Raw genomic sequence first — 20,806 nt, 5'->3', positions numbered from 1 at the left:
ATTATCCTTAAGATGAAGATATTAGTCAATGACATGGAGAACTTAGTTTTGGGTGCCGATTTTGGAGATAACAAATTTTAAGTTGAGGAAATTATTGCAATGCCTTAATTAACTAAAGTGTTATTCGCTTGACAAAATTGTCATTCCTCTTTATACACTGCACTACTTGTAGTACGACGAATGGACGCGAACGATTTTTGGCGGGTAACAACGTTCAAACGATATGTGTGAAAATTTTACGAAATTCTAATGAATTAGTTTGCAAGTTACAGAATTTGTAGCGACCATGTGTAACAATGAAAAAATCTGAGTTTCGTGTACAGCGTCACTAAATCCACTGTAAGTTGTAAACTTATGATAAGAATGTCGTGAAACTTGAATGCCTTTGTTTTGAAGACTGGTTCTATCTAAAAATCATGCAAATTTCCATACTAGGAACTCATTGAGTAATGGGTTATGGCGAACTTTCTGATGGCTGACAACTTCAAGCTTACACAATTTTTTCAAGATCAAACCTTTACAGATATTAGGCTCCAGCGCAAACTTTGAATGTTTAAACTGGTCATTTGAAATAAAACACACACTGGATGGATTAACATTGGCAATCACATACAATGAAAAAGTTTTATTTGAGATATAGTACTGTGAACAAAGACCTATGAGGCTGCACTTTTTAAAAAAGCCACGCTGTGATTTAATCAAGTGAGCAAAGTTGCTGTCGCTGAGAACATATTTTCCGTTAAATCAGGAAAAGCTATCACAAAACTCTCTTTTAGAGCAACGTTTATAGAAAGACACAGACTGTAAAACTGGAATACGCAGACCTAAACATATTGCTCGTTCACTGCAGATGCTAGAAATTGTATTGGTGTTCATTTACAAGAAATCTTTACTCACCCGTAACAACTAAATGTACATTTTTTGTAAATCGATTATGATCACTATTTGGATTTTCCTAAAAATTTCATTGAACTTCATCATCATTTTATGATTTAAGACAATTTTTACATCATTTTTTGTATTTTGCATGTTTGTTATTGTTTACTATTTGCGATTCGCATAAACAAAAAAAGCGAGCGTCAACTTTCGCCTCCTTTTGCACACCTCTCTCAGTTATTATGCATTATAATGCAAAATTCGACGGCACGTATAAGAAATTGACGGCAATGGTACATGATTAACCTCTTGACGACAACCAACTACATCCTAAGAAAGCAAGGCGATAATTACGGCTACCGTCATGTGGGAACTAATTGTCATTTTCAAATTTCGACTCTCTTTACTACTTGTACGCTCAGGGTATGCCAGAAACATTCTCCCAAAGCTGTCAAATGAGACGTTAGTAAATAGCACACACTTTACGCTATTATTGGTTGTTCTGAGTTAATAATTTATTAAGAAAATAAAATAAAATTCAAACTAAATTGTTTGCTTACAAACAGCAAACCAAAAGTAAAAAGTTTGCAATTTGTGAAAGGTAAGGTAAGGTTTTGGAAGAAAAACTCCGCGCGGAATGGTGATAAATTAATGTGCCTATATATGGCTTTGTGTATACACATATGAATATTTTATTCGTAAGGTGTGCGACCACACGGAAATTACGGCAGTAAACTTTTGATTTCTTTGATCAAAGTAAACTTATTTTGACGACGATGTCAACGTTTCGCAACGTTTCGATGGCTAGTAGTTGACGCGAATAAGTGAGAAAATAAGAACCGGCATGCATGCTGCGCTTTTAAATTGAATTGTACTGAGATAAAAAATGTAACGAATAAATCCGCTTTAAGATGTTTTGTCAAAATCAAAAAGTTGGCTTTTATTTACATAATACAAAAATAGAGTTGATTTGCAATTCATTTTAAAGCATTATACATAACTTATAGGTAAATTCATACTTTCATGTATAAATATATAATATAAAATACAAATAAAAAGATATATATTTAAATTCAAATTTCAAGTTCTCAATCCAAAGTTTTCCTAAAAAATGAAAATATGAAACAATATGAATGATGAGAAAGCCATACATAAATCACATCCAAAAGGCCTTCAAGATGCGTCTTTCAAGTAAGAGTTAGTTAAGTAAAAGATACATATTAGATGTCCTGCTTACATGATTATCACTTATTATGCGTGCGTGTGCACCCCGTATAACGCATAACGCAAGTATTGCGTTTTTCGTTTAACTAAATTAAAATTTTTATTTCAGTTCGTTATTTTCGCACAGAAAAAGAAGTCGTTTTAACATTTTAGAAGTAGATATGTTGTTCCATTCCAGCAAGAGCAGTTTACGTTGCACACATGACTAATGTACATTTCCAAATTATTCCCTTTGTTTGTTTTACAGCAATTTTACATATTTTCAATAAACAAATCCCAAGTGGTAGTCATATCCCTAAGATAAAAAAATTTTTATTAATTACACATCCCTAGTTAAAATCGTTTTTCTTTGTATAGTGACGTTTTTATTTGGATTTTTCTCTTTTCTATGGTTTGCACTTTTAAAATTCCAAAAAAAAAGACAAAGAAGAAAAATATGCATAACGTATGCAGCATACAGGAAAGAAGTAATTTAGAAATCATTTTATAAAAATACAGTGAAAGAACGTAAGAAATTGGCTGTAATTCGAAGCAACAATAAGGAAAAGTAGAGGGAGACGGGCAAATAGGCGACACTAAAGTAAATATGGCAGGATCAGCGTTAAGACGTTTAATGGCCGAATATAAACGTTAGTTTTTCAATAAGAATAATTCGAATATTATCAAAATTGAAAGGCGTTTCCTATCTACTCGTAGAACTTACTTTGGATCCACCGGAAGGCATAGTTGCTGGGCCAATCAGCGAGGATAACTTTTTCGAGTGGGAGGCTTTAATAGCGTAAGTTGTAAATTGCATACATATACATATATGTACTTATGTATGGTAATTTCAAAATATTTGTTTATAAATTATTAGCGGTCCTGAAGGAACTTGTTTTGAAGGCGGTGTATTTCCTGCACGCTTAATATTTCCTCCCGATTACCCATTAAGTCCACCCAAAATGAAATTTACCTGTGAAATGTTTCATCCTAATAGTAAGTTTATCGACTATCAGAAAAGTAAACAAAAAATAATTTATTTAGTTTTTGCCGATGGTCGTGTATGCATATCAATATTACATGCTCCCGGTGACGACCCGATGGGCTATGAATCTTCTGCTGAACGTTGGAGTCCCGTACAAAGTGTAGAAAAAATTTTACTTAGTGTCGTATCAATGCTGGCTGGTATGTTTGATTTTCGTACTGACCACCTAAATTAATACATACAACTACTCTGCCATTATCATCATTATCATATGCAATGAGTACGTAGACGTATATGTGTATACATGTTAATTTTCTTAGTCAATGAACAAGTTTCAGCTCAACAGGCAAATGCATCGGTCTGTTATGCCTATTATTGAAATTGATGTAAGATCGTCCCAGTTGAACGCATGACGGGGATGATCAACGCGCAAAAACACATTTGCTTTAACTAGAAATCAAAATCAAGTCCTTTAAAGATTATTTTAAATGTCGAAAGTATTTTTGCATCAATACCGCTTACGAAAACTACGGTAGTTGGTTGGGAATTTATTATTTATCGTAATTAAGTGCCAACGATTAACCTTATATGTTTTGTATATTTACTTTAGGTGGTAGATTTTAAGGTTCCGCCACCAGAGCGAACTTGAGCTTTTATTTATTGAAAAATATTGAACGAAATATATTTCTTATTAATAGAACCAAATGATGAATCTGGGGCCAATGTGGATGCAGCAATTATGTGGCGTGAACGTCGAGAAGAATTTAATCAAATAGCCAAACGTTTAGTACGCAAGACATTGGGTCTACCCTCATAATTATTGTGGTGCACCGCGTGTCCCGTATGCAAAATCAACAGTTTCGAGTGAAAAGTTAATATTAAAGTACATATATCGCTAATTTCCCCTCCCCAACACGATTTAGATTTTATTTTACAAAATTTAAGCTTTTAAAAATTTAAATATTTTTTTATTTTTTAAAACAATCATGGTTTTGTAAAATTTGTTAAATCAGTTTGCGAACATTTCTTTCTCTTCCGCTCACCTTAGAATAAATTTTTATATAAATTAAGATTTATATTTGTTTGCACATATATATAGGTAGCAGTAGTATTTAAATGTATAATACTTGATGCACCTAAAAGTCTTAAATTGAGAGAAACGTCATGTGATGAAAAAATAAAAACATTGAAGAGATCGAAATATGATGTTTGTAAACCTTAAGCACATTATTTCATATAAAGACCAGATATATATTCGTAAAATTTTGTGTGATTCTCAGTCTATATGAAATTATCATCAATATGGATTGTGCATACATTGTTTTGCCAAAAATTCAGGCGTTTTTCTCCTTCAGCTTTTTTGCCTTTTTTCTGCAAAGGATATTAGATCGGTTAACTGTATGTGGCGAATATATAATTCATAATCTATCCATCCGGCCTTATTGGATTTCATCATAAAATCTTATCATTATGGATGTGATTTGGCATAATAATGTATTTACATATTTCGTTTTTGAGGAGTAATTGTTTAGAGGCAATTAGAAAAATGAAACTAAAGAATCCATGCTCTAAAGCTGTTTGAACAGTTTTCAAACAATTCATTTAGCAAATCATGTCTTGAACAAACTTCATTCAATATCTTCAAAAACCAAGCAACAAGCATTTCAATTCTGTCTATTCAATTTCTCGTCAATGTCATTTATTAAAATTTAGGAAAGAAAGAAGTACATTTTAAAATGATATGCATTGAATTGTCGCTGCTAATATTCGTTGTATATATGTTAAAAAAAATATATACATGCCTCTGTATTTTAACTGCGAAAAAACAAAACAACAGACAACAGAAAGCTTGTATAATATTAAATTGTGTTTCTGCTTAAGTGTTCACGCTTTACAAGGCTGCATACATAGCTGTTTTGTATCTTTGCACCAGCGATTTAAATCCAAACTCTTCAATCGAAAAAGCGCATAAAAGCACTCGCGATGCGAAAAATTTCCATTCCAAAGCTATAATCAAAAATTTTAATTTTTGCTTTTTCGTCGGAAATGTGAGAAAGCGTAATATGTATTGAAAAGAATTCTTATTTGGCATTGGCAATTTTCACTCTGCTGTGTATATAGGCAAATAAAATGATGAGAATACAGACAAACTCTATTTCTTTACTATTGTTTTTAAAGAAAAAGTTAATAACTATTTGTTATTTATTTTAACAATTCGACACTATTCGACAAAAATATGAAGCCGAGCACTTCAGGTGCTAGTGCTTTAAGACTTAAGTTTTATAATTTGTTTCCTTGACAAAATTAGTTATTATAATAATAATAATAATAATGGTATAAAGGTTTGATGCAGAAATCAAACGGTAGTTGGTGAGTTGAATGGTATTTTAATTGAATTGCAGAACATTCTACGATATGTCAAGGCTATTTTCTCAAAGTTTCAGGTCAATAAGACTTAAAATCAAAGTGTTCATCATTCTATTTTTTGTTGACAATTCTATTTTGACACGTAGTAGTGGACACGTATTTGTTAAGCTCTTTTTCATCACAACTTATTTCGCAAGGCAATAAGTCGCGTAAGTTTTACTACAAATTTTATTTCTTTCTTGCACCCAATCTTGATAAATATTCAAATTTCCATTTTTTTTTTTTTTTTGAAAGAGTCAACCCTGTTAAAATTTGATGCAATTTGCATTGCGGCTGACAAAATGAAGCCTCGTTTATATTTCCACGACAAGAGGATACTTTCAGTTTGTATATTTTATATTATTATGTAGCTTACTTAATCAATAATTAATTATTAAATGAACAATTACAAATATAATTAAATTTTGTTATTAATTGCGATTAGTTACGAATAAAACAGATTTATCGTACTAGTATGATCGTACAAGAAGCTCTCTTTCGACATAAATGAAAAAAAAAGTAAGTAGGGTAATACGAACAATTATTCATTGACAAAGAAATTGCACATAGCTACATAATTGCTGATTGCTACTCTGAACTTATATACAGTAACAGTACCCTTAATATTAATATTAATATTAGGCGGTAACGAGTTGGATAACTTTATAACGTTGATCAAATATAGTGTTGATGATCTTAAACATTCATGGTCTGCAAGAATCAAATTCATCGTACGTCTGCATTTGATAAATAGGATTTTCTCAAATAGATATTTTGACGTACTAGTAAAAATGAGTTTATGGACGGAGATCACATTTCGCATGTTAAGAAACGATAAAAAATCAGAATTTAAAATCTTTATCGAAAACGGGGATATTCTGTCCTATTTGTGCTTTTTGAAAGCGTACCTGGCACAGTTATTGGCAGACAGCTGTAGTTTAGCGCGTGAGGCCCAATCAAGGTTGCCAAATACGACATCAGTGGCACAATAAGACATTTAAATAATTTTAACCTAGCTTGTGTAGGTACGTACGGAGAAGATAAACGCAGTTTCCTCAGAATATTGTGTATCCGCACGATCATGAGATCGACATGATCGGCAATGGCAGCCCGCTGGACAATGTCAACCACTGTGTCATCCATTTTAATATTAGAAAGGGAGTCCCAATCACGAGCACTGTTAAATATCACGATAGCATTCGTTTTATCTGAATTAAGCTTTAAATAATGGAGAACGGACCAATCCGAGATGCGATACAAATCGTCATTAATTCGTTGAATCATAATCTTCACAACTAGCTCATTAATGAAGATACTAATCTCTAACATCAGAGGAGGAGGAACCTACTTTCACGCAGTGACACCAATTATCAAAGTAAGAAATAACAAGCTTGACCGCGGTCGGATCAAAGCGAAAGTAAAACATTAGCTTTTTTAAGAGTAAATTATGATTCATAGTGTCGAAGGCCTTAGAAATATCAATTCTAATCAGCTTCGTCAAGTTCCCCTTATCGCACCCAGGATCTTGAGCATAGTGGTGTTAAAGCTGTGACCTGGCTTATAACCTGACTGGACTTCAAAAAGTAAATTCTTGAAAAGCAAGTGCACCGCAATCTGATCAGTTACTAACTGCTCAACAACTTTCGACAGAGCAGAAAGAATGCTAATAGGGCGGTAATCACCTAGCGAAACAAATAGTTGAAGGTGGACGAAAAACCTCAAGGTGATACTGTGATTCAGAGTACTGGCTAAATTAAATTGCACCGCGAATTTTATTTGTTTGGAAATCTTAAAAAGATGCTCCACGGAATAAGATATGGATCAAAGCAAGAGATCATTGCGAAAACTGGCGCTTATTTTGAGGCTCTTGAGAAATAATTCTATAAAACACAACCCTTTGATAAGTTGAAGAATCTTTGGTTGGACCATTCTTGAAGAAGATCGTATCGACAGTTTAGGAAAAAAATGTTTTTATCTTACCTTGTTCCGGGAATTATTATACGAAATCCTTGTACTTGTACTACGACATACGATCGCTTTAACTGCGTTAGCTATGCACGCTCCGTTATCGAGTCCCATTTCGTGTTGGTTTGTTATTTTCACTTAGGTATTTTATTTTCAATTTAAATAATCCTATAGTGCTATGTGTAGAGCGTTGGCCATCATTTTAAGAACAAGCAGAGAATGAAATAAACGCTAATTAGTATGAAGGAAAAAAAAAAAGCATAACAATACTTAATAGTGAATAGGCAAGTGCGTGTGACAAACTGCAGCAGGTAGGTTAAAAAGTTGCACTAAAATAAAAAATAGCTATTAATTATGTATACTGTCTCTCATCTGCAAATAATAAATAAAATAATAATTTAATGCAAAGATAATTACGTGCGGAGTCTAAGATTAAGACAAAATTAAGAATTGGCATGTAATGTTATGACGCATTGATTGAATGCGAAACGACGACGGGCGGTGAACAAAAATTAAATAAATAACGCGCTCGGTCCCCACACCGAAATGAAAATATAGAGAATATAAATAATCCAGTCCTCATTGACAATTAAGAGGAACGTATTAATTCGCAATTGACGCGATTCTGAGACTGCTCTGTCATGACAGCGACTATGGTCACCCTTGGCGCTGTCCTTTTGCCTTGTACGTTTGTCCATGAATTCCGCAACTATTCTTAATAGCCTAACTGGCCTCGAAAAGTGTATAAAGTGATAAAATGCTCAATTCATCAACGTGTATGTATCAATTGCTTACATGGTTACATAGCTCTGAAGTCATTTTCAAGGGCTAGTGAACAAAAAAGTAAAAAAATTCTTGAAATGAATGTAGTTTTAGTCGATTTGTTTACAATTGATCCTAGTCTTAAAGAGTTTTTGAAGAGGTTATTGGCGCCAACACGGTGTGAATATTTCGAAGGAATTCCATAATGCTCTAATGGACAATTTGAATACACGAAAGTACGAAAAGTTGTTAATGTAAAGAAACCGCGTCAAATTGTTCTTAAATAGTAAAAGTGTTAATTGATACTTGCGCCTGACTGGTTCGTCTCATCAGAAAGTTATAAAAAATCGCAATTTGAATAATTAGATCTCAAGTTTTTTTGCTTTTTGACTCATTTTCGGTAAGGCATTGTGTGGCGATTTTGTTGATGTACCTAATTAACACTTACAACCGTTTATAGGGTTGGAGTTATTAAATGCATTGTAAACATTTTCTCGCAATTCATACTACAACAAGAAGGTCAGACTGTGTAGTGATCTCTCTGTGTTTGATTTAAAGGATGTTTTTATGCGAAAAGCGACAACTGTTTAATAACTCCATGATAGGCTCCGTTGTGTTTATCTAAAATTTCTGTATAATTTCTGTTAAAGTTAAGTCTTCGTAAGTAAAGAAATTCGGTTTTAAAATGCAAAGGTTTACTCAACATCTTTACTTATGATAAATGAGAAAAATATATATTATCTGATTTATAAGAACAGCCGCTGTAAATAAACTTTTCATGTATAGCACTAAAATTAGATATCAGTAAGGATTTGCAACAGTTTGTGTAAAGTTCATCAACTTTATTTTAAGTCGATGATTTAATTAATTAATTCCTGGTACTTTTTGACTAGAGTATATACATTAATATGTTTATAAGTTTCCAAAATCGTACGAATATATTAATTTGAAAAACAAATCATTGCTTTTCTGTTTATATGAATTAAACGTATAAAATTTCTCAACGGGCAATACTAATGAATGCTGAAAAGTTGAGGTAAAATTGTGTGCGCAACGTTTTCAGTTTACATTTTCAATTCTTATAAACAATTCAATTGCAATTTGCAATATTTGATGAATACTGGTTTTGCGGAAACATTAATTTATCATAGAGAAGACTACTACAAGAATATTTGTTAAATCGTTGTCATCATTATTAGCAACAAAAATTCTAATGATTGATCGTCTTTGGAAAGAAGAGTGGGGAAACTGTTGTTAAATTGAAAGCAATCTGTTGAATAGATAAAAAAAGCAAAATAAAAAAAAAAAAATGAAGATAATATATTCGTCTTGGGCGCAATATTCTATATCAGTAATTTGCCCATATATTTACTATGTGCGGTGTTCGTTTGCAAGATGAATGGAAGATCCATTTGCTTGAGAATGCATTGTATACTTTTATTCTATACATGTGTGGCAGTGACGATTTTAATGAAACGATTTAGCTGATTTTTGAACGTAAGGCGATGGGTATGAAACGAACCATCTTGAGATGATGAAAACTATCCCTACTAGGTAAAATTTTGCTAATGTGACATCTACGGGCGGACAACACGCACACAAAGAGCCCGAGAAGGTTAAGTTAATTTTATTATTAGGTTTTTTTTTTTTTAATATGACCAACCCGTTTAGGACATGTCACCCATAAGTGAAGTACGATGACGGTCAGAGAAAGACAAGCATAAGGGAAGAGAAAGGGGAATTTGCCCCGTATGTTTGTCACATTATGATGGCTACGTCGATGTGGAGGAAGTGAGAGATAAACCTTGTAGCCCTAGCCTAAAGGATACGTGCCCACAAACCGGTGCTGTTATGCCTTTACCAACCGAGCACTCACTGCGATGAACGTAAACTCTACTGTACGATGATTTGGTTTGAGATGATCAGCAACATTCCTGCAACGGGCATCCCCCTTTTAACACGATTAATGCGTACCTTGCTGTATCGAAATCGGGTTAATTTTTTCATTTAAGCGAAAACACCGTATAGAATAACATGTTGTATCGAATCCTTGGTTGCTTTTTAGCGAAGCCGTGTGGTACGATGCCTTAAAATAATCATAATCACTGCAATTTGTACCGCGTTGTATCGAAGCCAAGTCTTAAGGTGTAAAACTTTGTGATGAAACTCTTACCACAAAATTTTGTTCTAAGTGTGCCTTAAAAATGAAAAGTAACTTAACTTTAAATTTTCATGAAAAAAAACAGAAATTGTAAAATTTATGATTATGATAATGGTGACGATTACCAGATAAATTTTCATTAAAAATTACGGTTCATCTATTATTTTCCCTTAAAGTTGGTTGAAAGTCCCCTTATTAACTATAAGCTAAAATTAATAGGTGTGCAAATAAATCCCCTCCGTTCCTTCATAAAATTTGAGTTTATTTAGAATATATTTGCCACGAAGCTGCACAATCGAAATATGTACCATCGTTACCTATTGTCTTTCGACATTTAGTTTAGATGAATACCCCCGCAACAGAAACTTACGGGTTTGTAGGTGAAATAGCCATCGACCCATTTTCGCACCTCTTCAGCTTCCATAAACTGCTGACATGTTAACTATGTCTGCATAGATCTGAATAACTGATAATCGGATCTGGAGAATGTAGCGGGTGCGGTAAGACTACCCATCTCTTTAAACCTTGATATTCACTGAACGCCGGCTTATTATAAACAAGTGAAACTTACACCGTTCAAACATCAATCTCTAAATTGTCTACACCTGAACATTGATCACGTCAGGTACATTTTATGAAGCAACGAAGATCAGCGGGAGTTTATTTGCGGATTTACTAAAGGCACAAATCAATTAACAAAACAAATATTCGATTGTCTGAAAATCGTATTGCGGAATGTTCGCAAAATTTGGTACCGTTTTGTATTGAAATCGTGCCTTGCACTTAACGTGTTAAGCGGGCGACGCCTGCATACATTTTATGAGATCTTCAATGTATTTTATCTTGCGTTGTAATCTAATATTCTTCGCGCAAATTTGCGTGGTGTGTAAATGAAGTCTTCACTATTCAAAATTCGGATGTGGCCTTAAATTGCTTAACAAATGATTTCATATTTGCTTTGCTCGTTTTAGGGGGAACTATTGGTGGATACTAAAATGCTTGATCTATACGGAATGTAATTTTCTGGTTATTACATCCGACGCCAAAGGTTGAGGGTAGATTAAATTTCTTCTTCCACTTGTTGCACTTGAAAATATTCTTCAAGACTCTACCAAGTATATGTATCCTTAGTTAGCACACGATAAGTGAGTCAATTTAGTCAAGAACATTGATTAATTCGTTCGTAGGTCTGTTGTTGGCACGCTCAGGGTCGAAAAAATTAATGTAGAATACTGAAGCCGTCAAGAAACGCGGTCAAGGTGCATCGTTGGAAGTAGACTTGTCGCGCTCGCAATAGCTTACAAAATAAAAAACTGTTATTAGTAATTCTGAGCATCTGTTAATGTTAATTTTAAAATTTATGTTATCCAACTTTTGAGCGGAAATCAAGTCACCATTTTGATCGGCTCCTTAATCGACTTAAAAACATTTTATAAAATCCATCTTAAAATTCATCTTGCACAGCAACTTCACTCGGTGAAAACGCTTTCGATCAGGCAGAATGTGCGGTAAGTCCACTGAAATTATTCCATACATTCTTTTTTTCAAACACTTACAAGTCCTTTCATTCTATTATATTTTTTGTTCAGAGAGTGTTCGTTCAATATATTCGATAGAGAAAAAGTTTTTCTTTGCATATTGAAAAATATTCGAATCTGCAGCCGCATGCAATTTTTAGCCCAATCGAAATCGAAGTGCAGATCCTTATGAAGAGAAAGCGTCTTAAATCCCCTAACCGTGTAATGTTCTGTTTGTATACATATTTTCGAGTTCTCATTACGCTAGAACTAATGTCTAAACTTTTGGCAGCGTTGGGCATTTTTAACATTTCGGCGGGTAATAAAACTATAAAAAAAGAATTTCTATATGCATGCATATACTACAAAATTTTATTATAAACACAGGAAATTACGTTATTATATACATCAGGGGCTACTAAAACTACCAACGCATTGTCTCATAAAAAAAAAAATAAAAAATACCTTAAGTAAATTTATAAATAATGGAAATACGAGTTCTGTTTCTCTCTACACCCAACTCTTTCTTTACACGGTAGATGCGTCCCTCGAAAAACCGCGAAAAAAAAAATCATGTAAGGAGGTACATGGGATATAGTAAATTCACAGTTATATTTTTTAACTGAATTGTGAAATTACGAAAAAGCTGAAAAAAAACTCTAATATACAATATTTCTCCGAAAAACTATGCACAAAAAGTTATAATGAAATCCATATTGTTTACGAAACAAAAGCAACTCATTTTTATTATACAAAATACATACATAAATTAGTATAGGGTTAAAATTCAGTCCATAAGCGTACTTTACACAAATGTATATTGAAATTAAGAATAAAAAACAATTTCGCAAGTATTCGTCCGATTGGCCATAAGTGTTATCATCCGTAGATATATTAGATATGTACAGCACAGCTGTCGGGTTGTCAGGTCTCGCCGTAAGTAGACAAATTGGAATTGAGGACAAAGTTTGTTTTGGGATTCATGCTAGAATAAAACACTCGTGTAAAGGATTAAATTTGCTCTTATTAGCGAACTGCGTTATGCCAAATACGATTTGGGATATTCGCAATAGCGAGAGATCTTACATCTAATAATATTCAAATAAGGAAATTGATGCGATTCTCTTCTGATCGGGCCAAAGTAGATATTGTATTTGGCGATCTCTGACTGAGACGACGCTGAATTGTTTGCTTCGATGAAAATCAGTAAAATTCGTTTTCGTGATTTTCAACAGCGAGTATAGTTATGAAGGGCTCACTTATTACGAGACTTATCATATCCGATTGGTCTCGGCGGGCGTTTAATATGATTTCCAAGGGATTTCATTTCACGGCAACAATTCTTTACCTTTGTTAGAATATACCACAAGTTGTATATAGTTCCTACTTAAATAGATGCTTTTCATGGGAGCCTTATATGTGCTCGGTTTCTATTTTATCGTAAACTATTTATTTACGATTAATTCTATATCAAATTAATAATATCAATCAATTCTCATCACAAAATTTAAAAAAAATAAAGCTTCTTGTTATGTAGATGCTTATCTTTCGGTCCGGTTACATGGGAGCGGGTTCAAAAAATTAAGCCATCGGAAAGTAATCCCATGTCGATATGCTATTGTTTAGTAATTTTGAAGATTACAGTTTTTTTACAGACTAGGGTCCTATAGAGAGCGAATACTCGTAGGAGTAGCCCGAGATGCGAACACCGTCTCATGACTAGTCGTATAGGTAAGAATCGCGAGCTCCAAGTCAATGCTTGCGGGTGAAAGTCGCACATGCGGTAGCATTAGATAATAATTAGTTAATAAAAACTGTCAACAATAGTTCTACAAACAACAAGACACTGCACTAGCAATCTGAAGTGAGAATGCATAACATTATATACAACATGATAGGGATGATGGCGCTGCTGTTTACAACATTTGGGCGAAAACGAGCACTCTTACGCTGCAGGCACTGTTCTTATTGTATGGTATCGTGTATTTCGTTTAATATAAAGCAAAATTTCTTCTTCATTTTTTTTCGTAATAATACGAACGGTCCTGCATTCGCCTATTAATTGTTCAGGATTGCGGCGTAAAATTGCTAGAGTATAACGCTAGAGCATCCTGGGATGCTTGACTTTGGAGAATTACTAATCGCAAGTGGGTCGGTCTTCCCTGCAAATGTGCAAGCTTTGCACGATCTATTTATTACCATCACTAATCCTCTTTGCATTAGGAGGGAAAGAGGCACTGCAATAGCTTTAAGAAATGGAGTTTTTTTGGCAGTTTCTCTCGGAGCGCAAGTAATATGTCGAGATGAAGTAACATGTTCGAGGCAGGTGTTCTGTGTAGTCCTTATAGAAATTTTACGCAGACTTCTTGTGAGGGCTTACGTATTTTCGTGGTCACTTGTTTTTGCGGAAGCGAATTTACTCTTGTTAAGATATTCATTCGGGTATTTTGCTGTATTTTTTACAGCTTGCGGGCCAAGTTTCTTGATCATGTATGATATACAGTACAACTACACAGTATAGTTGTTGTGTTGCAAGCGTTTCAAAAAATATTGGGCCGAAAATTAATTTCTGTATCGCGAATTACCAAATATGACACATATTCGTCGTAGGCTAATCAAACAGTCAAATCAAATTCGTGAAGAGTCCCTTAATATTGTAACTCAATTGCTTCCCAAAATGAAGACAGATCACAAGCTACAACATGTGAACAGCGATTTTTTGCTTTTACATATATACATCACCTGGAAAGGGGGGTATGTTCATTGTGCTTTTTGTGAAAGCTTCAAAGACCCCATAGATAATATGTAATAGTGATCAGCGTCAAGTTTTAAACTGATTTAAGCATATCCGATTGTCTGTACAATATCTGCACTAAACATTCTGTTTGTCGCAAGAAGGAAGCTACTTTCTACTCTTTTTCCCCTTAGAAATGATATTTTCAAGAATTTCCGCATATTTTTCATCAGGCAATGGTTTCATCTGAAATTTGCTTTTAATATATTTATTGAAATAGTCAAAAATTGCAAGATTATAATCATCGTAAAAGTGCATAGTGTGTATTAGAGTGAGTGAGTGATGTGAGTTTCCTATTTGCGGAATATATCTTTAAATATTTTCTTATCGCTTATTAGTTGTCGATCGTTAAACTGTTAATGAAAAGAGTTTAGATTGAAAATACGTTTTGAGAAATCATGGAAGCATTCCTTAAGTTTTACTTACAGCATTGCAACGTCGCCTGACGAAGACGCTTCCAACGGGAGGGTGGAGATGCTAAGTTAAACATATATATAGCATATGCGAAAAGTGTCTTGATTGATTGATCGATTTTCTTCATTTTTTTATTCTAGTTTTTAATTTTCTGTATTAGTTTTTTCTTTTATACAAAATATTTTTTTACACCCTACATCACTTGCGGTGCAAGGGTATAATATGTTTGCGGAAATTTATACAAAATCCAAAATGACTTCACATAGATCCATTTTTGATTATATCTATCTATACGAAATTGTTTTCTAAATCGATTTAAGCTTGTGTTCAATCTTTAGGTCGCAATTTTTAAGATACTTTGACGAAATTTGTTATATCATCATGTTTTGACCCAAGGACGAATGCTATTGAAAAAGACTCAGATCGCGCCACCTTTTCGACCATTTCCTATATAACATATTAATTTGAAAAGCCGTTATACAAGTAACTGCTTTAAGCGAAGTAGGGTCGGGTATTTAATGGCGGGTCGTGTCCAATTGTAATATTTTTACTTGTTCAACATGAAATAAGAAAGTGTTTGTTTTCAGCTTCGGTTGAATCTTTTACGGACACAGCACTAGTTCCATTCATTCGACTTGTCAACGCAATGTTGTACAAAATCCTCATATATCATTTAAATTTCAAATCGTACTTTAATGATTTGTTACAATACTTTCAAGTTTTTGAAGGTAAGTGGAATAACTATGCAAACATATACTAATTCGAAATTACCTATGCGATTATGGAAGAACGCTTGAATGCCCGCTCGATGCTGCAATTGAAGAGGGAGCGATCTCATGGGTATTAAAACCTCAACTTAAAGGCTCTACATTGCTCTACCTCAACAAAATGCTGTAAAGGGCGATTTTTAAATTTAATTGCAGAAGAACCGTAAAATAATTTTGAGATTACATTTGTTGTAGATAGGGCTCTAAACTCTTAACAAAAACAAATTCTTTTCACTCTGCTCAAATATAATATATATATATATATATATATATATAAATAAATATAAATAAATAAATAGATAATGCATTATAAATATTTGACAAATTTAGCATACCCGCTAAGGAATACTATCGAATTTATTTTATTTGTGCATTTGTATTTATTTGGGATAACTGTCTGTAAATGCCATTGTTAAGTATAAATGCTCGTAATATGTAAATGCTTTACTATTCAAACACATATTCGACATCGAAGCACAGATGACAGTTCGGGCGTTTTCAAGAAATCGTTATATAAACTATATGCAAATTAATATACCCTTACGTATGTGCATTTTAGGAAAATTTTTCAAAACTAAAATATTGAAGAAAACGCACGCATCAATGAATCAAACGCAGCAACGTCAAGCAAAAGCTACGCATCTGGTCGATGATTATGAAATATCGAATACAGTCCTTGGACTGGGTATTAATGGCAAGGTGGTACAATGTACACACCGTCAAACCAATCAAAAATATGCATTGAAGGTGAGTTGAAAGTGGAATTGAAATGTGAAATGTAAATAAAAAATGAACATAAACGTAAAATTATATATTTATTGCAGGTATTATTAGATAGCCCAAAGGCAAGAAGAGAAGTTGATTTACATTGGAGGGTAAGCGATTGCCGTCATATTGTCAACATAGTCGATGTATACGAAAATACATATGCAGGCAATAAGTGTTTATTGGTTGTTATGGAATGGTAAGTCCTTAGTATTGGAATATATTCATAATCGTTCTTAATCCTTTGCCCTATCCTAGCATGGAAGGAGGTGAACTCTTTCAACGTATACAAGATAATGCGGACGGTGCTTTTACTGAAAGAGGTAAGTGTGCGTAAGTTGTGAATTTAATGGACAATGAAAATGCTTGCTTGGCATCCGTTTTTATAGAAGCTGCTCAGATAATGCATGAAATTTGTGTTGCTGTCCATTATCTGCATAGTCGCGACATTGCTCATCGGGATTTGAAACCTGAAAACTTACTATATACATCTCCACAACCAAATGCTATTTTAAAATTAACTGATTTTGGATTTGCCAAAGAGACATCGGTGAAGGATACATTGCAAACACCCTGTTACACACCGTATTATGTCGGTAAGTTAATAAAACCTGTTATCAATACAGGTGGCCTCCGGAGAACACGATCAATTGGTTTCGTGTTCTTTGAAACCACATTCTTCGTTACTACGAAAAAAATAACGGGATTCCTTTTGCGAATGTTAAAGCGAAGAAAGAACGCCTTTCATCATAACTCTTTCAAAGAAATGATTTATTTTGACATACTTTTATATCATATACATATACATATAATATATACATTTTATTCTTTTTGAAAAGAATTTGAAACCGTATAACTCGAGGGAAACCGTGTTTTTCGCCAGTGACCTGCCGATTTATGCCTTCACAGCTTATTAAACTACCTCGATTTGTAGTGGACATGGTTTACTACTTACAATGTCCTTGACCAACATAGCTAGTGATAAACGGCAATTCGAATTAAAAACCAGATAAAGAAAAAATTATATACAGATTAGACTGAGGATATGAACAGCTATCGCTTATTTTGTTTTGTTACTTTTTACGTAGAATGAATAGAAAACAGATTTCATTATAACTGTTTTCAAATACAAATTATAAGCTATTTTTGTAACATAATGGATGGCTGCTTACGCATCGATATATCTGTCTACGGAATTAGCGTTCGAGTTTCATTTCGTTCCATTCTGTTTTGATGATATTTTTGCACCGTTGTATGTATATTTCCGAAGAGTAGAAAGACGACCTCTCCATTATTCATGAATTCTGTCTTATATTCATTTTGCATTCGTAACTCACTTGCAAACATAGTGTTACATATGTATTTGTAAGTAGTAACTATGCAGTAAGTTAACACATTCTTTATGAAAAGTTGATTTTTTCATCCGCAGGAGGGCTGCTCAGGAGTCTTTACTCCGAGGTAAACGCAAATCATTGCGAGTTTTTTATTCTTAAATTAATTTCCATCAATTAGGGTGTTTATTTGAACTTATTTCTATGCATTTAGATATCATGTTAGGATTTGATAAACTTGCGGAAACCTCATTATTTTGACCATACGAAAGTAACCGATATAGGAAGTGGAGAGAATGGATTTTGAAGGAGAAATTATTGTTAATGCTATTAAGAAGAACACGAAACCCTTTCACATAAATGTGTAGAATAACAGAATTGGTGTAAAATTAAGTGAAAATCATTCTACAGCTCCCGAAGTGTTGGGACCGGAAAAATACGATAAAAGCTGCGATATTTGGTCGTTGGGTGTTATCATGTATATTTTACTATGCGGCTTTCCGCCATTCTATAGCAACAATGGGCTAGCAATTTCCCCAGGAATGAAGAAACGTATACGGACTGGACAATATGATTTCCCTAATCCCGAATGGCAAAATGTCAGCCAGGCGGCCAAGAGTTTAATAAAAGGAATGTTGAATGTGGATCCAAGTAAACGCTTGACCATTGAAGATGTGATGCGTAATAAATGGATTGCTCAGTATACGGAAGTGCCACAAACACCCCTTTGTACAGGCCGAATGTTGAAAGAGGGCGAGGAAACTTGGCCTGAAGTTCAAGAAGAAATGACTCGCTCCCTGGCCACCATGCGAGTTGACTATGATCAAGTATGCAAATATATCTATACAAATAAATGAAAGTGCCCGCGAAAATTATTTTCTTGCGCATATCTTTTTATTTGCAGATGCACATTAAGGCTCTGGATAAGTCAAACAATCCTTTATTAAGTAAGAGAAGGAGAAAAATTGAGGAATTGGCTGCACAAAATAAGTAAAAAACCTAAACAAAAAAAAATAAATAAATAAAAAATAAATAAATAAATAAAATAAAAAATAGACGCAACGGAAGTATAAGAGCTACATTAAAAAGAAATTCAATTTAAATGCAAACACAAATTCCAATTCTATATGCATTGTATATATTTGAAAAACAGCGTTGCAATAATTCGTTAAGAACATGATTATATCCTTGCTTTATATGCAGGCGATATAAGCAATCTTAAGTGCTTATATTCTTTTTCGATAACTATGTTTAAGCAGATGCCTTATCCTAGCAAAGCAAATAATACTATGTAAACTACAATGAACTCAGTGATTTTAATTGCAAGCTATTCCATAAAAAGAAAAAAGCAAAAGTTTTATATAAATCACAAAATTATTTCCTTCTTCTTCTTCTTCTTCTTCTTTCTAAAATGCAATATTAACTACTCGCTGTCTACACATTTTGGATTAATCTATTTTCACCATGTCTAGAGAATTATTCGTATTCAACATTATCTGCCTATTGATATATATATACATATATATATATATAAGTGAATAAGTAACTAAATTATTATTTCACTTAGTTTAGTAAGTAAAAGACAAGCGGCTCAAGTATGTGGTGCTTATTGACCTCCACAAAGAATTACTAGAAATTAATGTACATTTAAAAAATTTTATTCTATAACAAACAATACAATACAATTATATACATTATTGTTGATATTTACGTACGCTATTGGGTGTACACATTTGCAAGCAATTTAAATATTGTAACAATAAATACAAAGTATTTTGGGAGAATGAGTTGAGACATTTTTTTTTCCTTTCTTCTTTTACTGCTAAGCTATTTTATTTTATGTTAACAAAAGTTTCTTAACAGTAGGTTAACATATTAAATTGAATGCTTAAATCAGGCTATTTTATTATTTATTCTAAATCGTGCCACGTCTTTTTATAACAAACAACCCCAGGATGTGACTGTCTCAGATAGCTTAAGCGTCATGCTAATGTTATTGTCTTGGTTTATACTTTAAACTATTATACACAGATCGGACGATTTTTGCGTTATGGAATGTGAAACAATCGAAAAATTTGCATTCGCAGTTCAAAAGTAACTCCATAGACATATTGTGACCCTATTCAGATTAACTGAGGTACTTGCAAGTCGTTTGTGTTATAATTATCAGGAATGGCATTGAATGCAATTTTTACAATCCTCTTTCTCTTACATTGATCGTCACCGAACTGATTAACAAATGTAGTGTTTCATTAGCGGACCTCAAAATTGTGCATTTTTAAATAATTTGTACATTTAGCATTAAATGTATTTTCCTAATTCTCAAATCGGCAACAAAAACTTTGTTTTACTTACTCAATAACTCAGGGAATTGTTTACTGTAGGTGTCGCACAGGCTTGGTCAGAAAGAATTGTAGAAAGAGATAGGAAATGTGCCCCGTTTTATGTCTCTACCGGCTGAGCTTCGATTGCAGCTACGAGCAAGTATGGTCAACAAAGACGCGCCGTCTGCTCGTCTACGCGGCAGCCCTAAGCTACAAACGTTTGAATAATTCCGAAATGCTGTTATGAAAATCACTGCGGGTTTTTTCACGTGTTGTCCTCATACTCCTCAAATTAAGTTCGTATCATTGAATTGTGAATTTAGAATACCGTAGATTTTATTTACAATTTGAAAGGGATAATTTACAATGAAATTATTAACAGGAGCTAATGTTTGAGAACGCTTTAGCTCACGCTTCATATCGCGATTTAACTGCCTTTGCTTTAAGGCAATCTTTTTACTTATAAATCTTTCGAAACAAGTCACGAACAAGAAATTTTTTTTGGCTTGTGGATTTTCCGGGAATTCGTCATATGC

General features: G+C 33.5%; 2 protein-coding genes across 4 annotated transcripts; both read left to right on the top strand.

The window, feature by feature from the left end:
* The first annotated feature begins 2,466 nt into the window (after positions 1 to 2,466).
* LOC119637114 (ubiquitin-conjugating enzyme E2 G2) lies at positions 2,467 to 4,056 on the top strand. The gene is made up of 5 exons (XM_038032943.1): positions 2,467 to 2,729; positions 2,797 to 2,878; positions 2,957 to 3,075; positions 3,124 to 3,264; positions 3,763 to 4,056. Exons 1-5 carry the CDS (start codon positions 2,687 to 2,689, stop codon positions 3,879 to 3,881), a joined length of 504 nt encoding a protein of 167 aa, XP_037888871.1. The 5' UTR covers positions 2,467 to 2,686; the 3' UTR covers positions 3,882 to 4,056.
* Positions 4,057 to 7,729: 3,673 nt separating this feature from the next.
* Positions 7,730 to 19,578, top strand: LOC119637139 (MAP kinase-activated protein kinase 2). Of its 3 annotated transcripts, none has more exons than XM_038032983.1 (7): positions 7,730 to 7,746; positions 16,410 to 16,597; positions 16,675 to 16,814; positions 16,874 to 16,938; positions 17,005 to 17,211; positions 18,358 to 18,773; positions 18,851 to 19,576. In XM_038032983.1, exons 2-7 carry the CDS (start codon positions 16,454 to 16,456, stop codon positions 18,938 to 18,940), a joined length of 1,062 nt encoding a protein of 353 aa, XP_037888911.1. In that variant the 5' UTR covers positions 7,730 to 7,746; positions 16,410 to 16,453; the 3' UTR covers positions 18,941 to 19,576. The 3 variants fall into 3 exon arrangements, with proteins under 3 accessions (XP_037888911.1, XP_037888910.1, XP_037888909.1); XM_038032982.1 differs by lacking the exon at positions 7,730 to 7,746 and adding an exon at positions 11,845 to 11,866 and having other exon boundaries at positions 18,851 to 19,578; XM_038032981.1 differs by lacking the exon at positions 7,730 to 7,746 and having other exon boundaries at positions 16,396 to 16,597.
* The last annotated feature ends 1,228 nt before the right edge of the window (positions 19,579 to 20,806 follow it).

Source organism: Glossina fuscipes, unplaced genomic scaffold, assembly GCF_014805625.2.
Source record: "Glossina fuscipes isolate IAEA_lab_2018 unplaced genomic scaffold, Yale_Gfus_2 43, whole genome shotgun sequence".
Taxonomy (NCBI): domain Eukaryota; kingdom Metazoa; phylum Arthropoda; class Insecta; order Diptera; family Glossinidae; genus Glossina; species Glossina fuscipes.
This window is presented reverse-complemented; position numbering and strand designations above follow the sequence as displayed.

Excerpts from the sequence above, each read along its gene's own strand:
- LOC119637114 (XM_038032943.1), top strand. The coding sequence starts at position 2,687 with ATGGCAGGATCAGCGTTAAGACGTTTAATGGCCGAATATAAAC. Across the intron at positions 2,879-2,956 it reads GAGTGGGAGGCTTTAATAGC|CGGTCCTGAAGGAACTTGTT; the intron begins GTAAGTTGTAAA and ends ATAAATTATTAG. Across the intron at positions 3,265-3,762 it reads TGTCGTATCAATGCTGGCTG|AACCAAATGATGAATCTGGG; the intron begins GTATGTTTGATT and ends TCTTATTAATAG.
- LOC119637139 (XM_038032981.1), top strand. The coding sequence starts at position 16,397 with ATGTGCATTTTAGGAAAATTTTTCAAAACTAAAATATTGAAGAAAACG. Across the intron at positions 16,939-17,004 it reads CGGTGCTTTTACTGAAAGAG|AAGCTGCTCAGATAATGCAT; the intron begins GTAAGTGTGCGT and ends CCGTTTTTATAG. Across the intron at positions 18,774-18,850 it reads TGCGAGTTGACTATGATCAA|ATGCACATTAAGGCTCTGGA; the intron begins GTATGCAAATAT and ends TTTTATTTGCAG.